We start from the raw sequence: 5,154 nt of genomic DNA on the forward strand, positions 1-5,154 counted from the left end.
CCTAAATAATAATAAAAATAAAAATAAATAATAGTGCTAATCCTCTAATGAATTCAACTTTTCAAAAAGGAAATGGTCAAAAGTGTTGAAAGCCTGCTTTAAATTAACAAAAATGCTAATAAAGTTTTTGATTGACAGCAGTTGATTTTTCTTCCATTAACTCCATGAGAGCCATTGATGTTGAGTTCTTTACTTTAAACCTATATTGACTACTATTTAAAATATTTTGTTTGTATCAATAGATCTGTTGCAAATAATTTCTCAAAAATATTTAAACTATGGCAACAATTCTCACATTTCTTACCGTTCTTAAAAAACAAATTATCTTAGCTATTTTGATGTTGTCTGGAAATATTCCTCTTGAAACTGATCAATTACATATGTAATACCATAACACATTATTTCCTTGACAAACATCAAATCCATTTCTACCCCATCTTTTGATCTTTTGTTTGTTTGTTTGCAATACTCAGTWTTCTTTATCAGTTTCATCAAGTAAAATACTGTAGATCACATTCATACACTGATGGGGCACATCAGATGCAATGAAGGGTTCAGTATCTTTCCCAGGGACACTTCAACATGTGACTAAATGGTGAAGTTGAACCCCCAACTCTCTCATTAGAGGACAAACACAGATCTGTGTTTGGTAATTTGCTTAATTATTCAGCACATAGTCACATATTAAACCAGTAAAGCATAGTTATGCATGCCAAAGCTGATATGTGGGTCCAAGAAATGATTGAGTTCTTCGTAAAAAATAAAATTATGCACGTGTAATAAAAAAAAGGTACATCAGATAAGAAGTCACACCTTTATCTTCCCTCTAACACCGAAGGATAAAGGTGCAGAAGGCAGGTCCAACTCAGAGTTACTGTCTGCCAAGTTTTATTGCTCTCTTCTATTTAAGGATGGTTAATAATGTAATTGCTTAAGTGTGTTTGTTTGTTAACAAAATAGCTCATAAAAAACTGGATAGATCTTAATAAAACTGTCAATTTTTAACATAAGGTGGTTTTGGTCCAAGACTCWGGCACAGAAGACAATGTGGGTTCCTGTGAGGACTATAGGTCTTTAATATTTTTATTTTCTAGAAAGTTTACCTACAATACAGTCCAGATTAGTAGATTTCTAGGACTTGTTTGCATTTCTGTCTTGGAGCTTTTCATGTGAACAATGCTTTGACATCTTGTTATCTTTAGAACTTTGCTCCATGCAGAAATCTTTTTCACAGTCACCTTTATTGACATTCCAGAGGCTTGAAGAAACRTGTGCATGTTCTGTGTAACATTTATACTGTCCTCCTGCATCAGTGTGTTTCACATAACTCTTTGTGCTTGTCTGAATGTGGTTCTGTTTGGTATTCGGATCGCAGAACCCTCAGTGCCTCTCTAATGAAGCACAGAGCAGCAGGCTGAGGGAACTTGTCTCAGCATAATGAAAAGAAATAATGAAATATTACAGTAGTTGTGTTGTAAAGTGCCAAAACATTTTATTTCTATTCCACAAATAAATGCCATTTTACATCAATTCATGTTACAGTATATAACCTAAACATGGAAGACATTGTAAAAGTCAGAACTTCTAACTAGTCCCAAACAGAAATCTGTTATCACAGAATACTGAACATGCAGTAGATGCCTTACTTTCTTCAAGAAGCCCTCTTCATGATGTTGAGTTCTGATTACAGCTCTTATTTTCTGTCAACMAGGGCTGGATGGTGTGGAGTCCTTACAGGTCCTGCAGCTCTCCTTTAACAGGATAGCAACTCTGCAACCAGGAGTGCTGAGTCACCTTCACCAGCTGAAAGAGCTACACTTACAACATAACCTCCTCATTCATCTCCATCCACAAGTGTTCCAGCATTTAGATCAGCTCAGGGTGAGACTGGCTTTGTTTTGTTTTTACTGAGATCTTTTCATTTTTTCTTAACTGATAACGTTTGACAAACAATACGTCTAATTATGTCCTACTTCTATGTCCTACTTTTACTATTGGAGGTTTTATGAGGTTGAACATGTGTAAAAAGCCTTCTACATTTTAATACTGTGTTCTCCTCAAAGGTTCTTGACCTGAGCTTCAACATGTTGACAAGCCTCCATCCAGTGATGCACCTCACTCTGCACAGTATTGGAACGGATGTTAGCCTGGGTGGAAACAGGTGGCAGTGTGACTGCAGCATGCACAGGCTACAAAGGAGGATGGCCAATGACCGCAGCAGAGGCCTGCAGAATTGGAACATAGTGTGTTCTTCTCCCTCCACTATCTCTGGCAGAGATCTTCTGCAGCTGGAGGAGAAGGAATTAAATTGCTTAAATACTGAGAACAGATCTTATTTCCACCAAGATATGATGGTCTACAGCGGCTCTGAGATACTGCTTCCCTGTTCTGTGCAAGGTAACAGGTTCAACATTGTGTCAAAGAGCTAAATAATGACAGTACAAGACAACATAGTTTTACGATTTCCAATYGTTATTACAGTGTTTTTTCTTTTTTTGTAGATTCAATATGGTGGACACCCAGGGGTCAAGCATCTGTAAGCCAGCATAATGCTGATCTGCTCATCCACAACGTCTCAGAAAGAGATACAGGACTGTATGTGTGTGTGTCTAAAGAAGACCAAGTTGTATCTGTTTTTAACCTCCAAATAAGTAGACCAGGAGGAGCAAGAAAACCAAGAAGTTTACCCAGATCAGAGCTAAGTCTCCCACAAGTTCCCCTAAACATGAAAGCAGAAAGAAAAAATCTAACGCAGTCTGATTTAACCCTGGCAGTGTGTCTGTCTGTGTTCATCACATTTCTGTTTGCTTTTGTCCTCGGAGTCCTGTTAAGACCTTATATCGATGTGCTTTGGAAAAGGGTCACCACCAAGAAAAGCACTTCTGCAGCAAACACTGTCTCCACTGTTGAACAAGGACAATATGTCAATGAGGCCTTCTCCAGTGCTGAGGAGCCAGAAGACCGTGGATCCTACAGGGAAAGGAGGGTCACATTCAGCACAGAAGAAAACAATGTGCAGTATTTTGATACTGTAGTGAGGGGTGACAGCATTAGCAGCGATGCAGTCTTTGAGGATGAAGTAGTTGTGTCTGAGCTTCATAACCAAACTAATACAGAATCAGGAAGTGAACATTTACTGCAGAGGGGTTTGGGGGATAAGCAGAGTGATGACAGTCATTCAGGTGACTCTAATGAATGTCGCATCCGCAACAAGGAGTTTGAACACATTCCCGAACCTGAYGAACTTGGGGAGAGGAAAAGCCGGTCATCATCCTCAGATTCGTCTTTGTTGGGAAAACTGTCAGAAGAGGAGCAAATTACCAAGAGAAAACCCACAAAGTCCAAATCTCCTCAGTTGGTAGAAGACTCACTTCAGCAGAGGCTCAATTTGTCTTCAAAAATAGAGGACACACAAATATCCATGGAGGGCAAAATTAAAATTCCCAAACGTTCTTCCAGATCAGTCGATTTTTCATTAAATACAAGTATAACAAATCCATTAGACTCTGATGATTTGCATGATAATGAAGAACTATTTGATTTCAGCGACTCTGCTCAAAGTCCAACAACAGGGTCCAGCAATGTGTTTGATTCTTTTAATAATCCAAAACAATCTCGGACACCCTCTTCAGTCAAACAGAAAATGGAAGATACGTCCAGCTCTAGCTCATATGTAAGTGAGAATGAACCTACACATTACACTGTGAACTCTGACCCAGAGACTGAACCAGATGATAGTAATGGAGTTCAAATTCAGACAGTGGATCCAGTCAAGCACGGTAATGACACAAGAAGGTCAGCAGAGAGACATTATTCCTTTTCTTCTGATTCCAGCGAGAGTGATAAAGAGTCAATGCAGAACAAAAGAAATAGAACTTCTAAAGAAGGAACCACAGAGCTTAAAGCTGTACTTCACAGACGCCAAAACAGGGATTGTTCTGATTTCAGAGCCCAAACACTGCCTAGTGATTTCTCTTCTAGTGATGAAAGCCTAAATGAAGAAATATATGACACACAAAAGGAAAGGACAGGTTGGACAAAAGTTAAATTGTCTCAACCAGTGAGTCCAGATTCAAGCACACGATGGCCTTTAATTGACCTCAGGCATATACCACGCATCAATAGGCGTTTAGAAATCAAAGCAACCTCACCAGCTTGTGGTTTAACTTTTAATAAAGACACAAAGGACAAAACAACATGTCACATGAATAAACTGGTGCAAGAAGAAATATATGAGTCAAATCTTCCAATACAAATATCTCCAAATTCAGCTAAGGAATCAGAAAGCCAGTGGCCTGCTGAAACACCAGAAAGATCTGATACATATTCCAGTAGTGACAGTGAAGATGAAACAGGCCAAAACAACAAACTGGAGCACCAAGAGTTACAAACAAGACCTCCAATAAAAGTTTCTCAAACAATGCCAAAGGAACCAGAAAATTATTGGCCAGCTCTTAATCTTGAGCGAGTAACACGAATCAAGAGGCGACTGGATATCAAAGGGCCATCACTAAGTCAGGATACATCTTCCAGTAGTGACAGTGACGATGAAACAGGTCACATAAAAAAACTGGAGCAAGAGGACCTACATACAACATGGCCTCCAATAAAAGTACCTCAAACTGTGAGCAAAAAACCAGAAAATTATTGGCCAGCTCTTAATCTTGAGCGAGTAACAAGAATGAAGTGGCGACTGGATGTTAAAGGGCCACCATCATATCATGATACATCTTCCAGTAGTGACAGTGAGGATGAAACAGGTCACCAAAACAAACTGGAACAAAAAGAACTACATACAAAAATGCCTCCAATAAAAGTAGCTCAAATAGTGAGCAAAGAACCAGAAGATTATTGGCCAGCTCTTGATCTTGAGCGAGTAATACGAATCAAAAGGCGACTGGATATCAAGGGACCATCATCAAGTCATGATGCATCTTCCAGTAGTGACAGTGAGGATGAAACAAGTCACCTAAATAAACATGAGCAACAAGAGTTACATACAGCAAGGCCTCCAATAAAAGTACCTCAAACAGTGAGCAAAGAACCAGAAAATCAATGGCCAGCTCTTAATCTTGAGCGAGTAACACGGATCAAGAGACGACTGGATGTCAAAGGACCATCACTAAGTCATGATACATCTTCCAGTAGTGACAG

General features: G+C 39.0%; 1 protein-coding gene across 1 annotated transcript; it reads left to right on the plus strand.

Moving 5' to 3' along the window:
• Positions 1-1,346: 1,346 nt before the first annotated feature.
• lrrc66 (leucine rich repeat containing 66) lies at positions 1,347-3,636 on the plus strand (the record flags this gene model as incomplete). Its single annotated transcript, XM_014027538.1, is given in 1 exon segment — positions 1,347-3,636. A coding segment is annotated over 1 exon segment (911 nt), but the record flags the coding sequence as incomplete, so codon positions are not given.
• Positions 3,637-5,154: the final 1,518 nt, after the last annotated feature.

The sequence above is a fragment of the Austrofundulus limnaeus genome, unplaced genomic scaffold, assembly GCF_001266775.1.
Source record: "Austrofundulus limnaeus strain Quisiro unplaced genomic scaffold, Austrofundulus_limnaeus-1.0 Scaffold660, whole genome shotgun sequence".
Taxonomy (NCBI): Eukaryota; Metazoa; Chordata; class Actinopteri; order Cyprinodontiformes; family Rivulidae; genus Austrofundulus; species Austrofundulus limnaeus.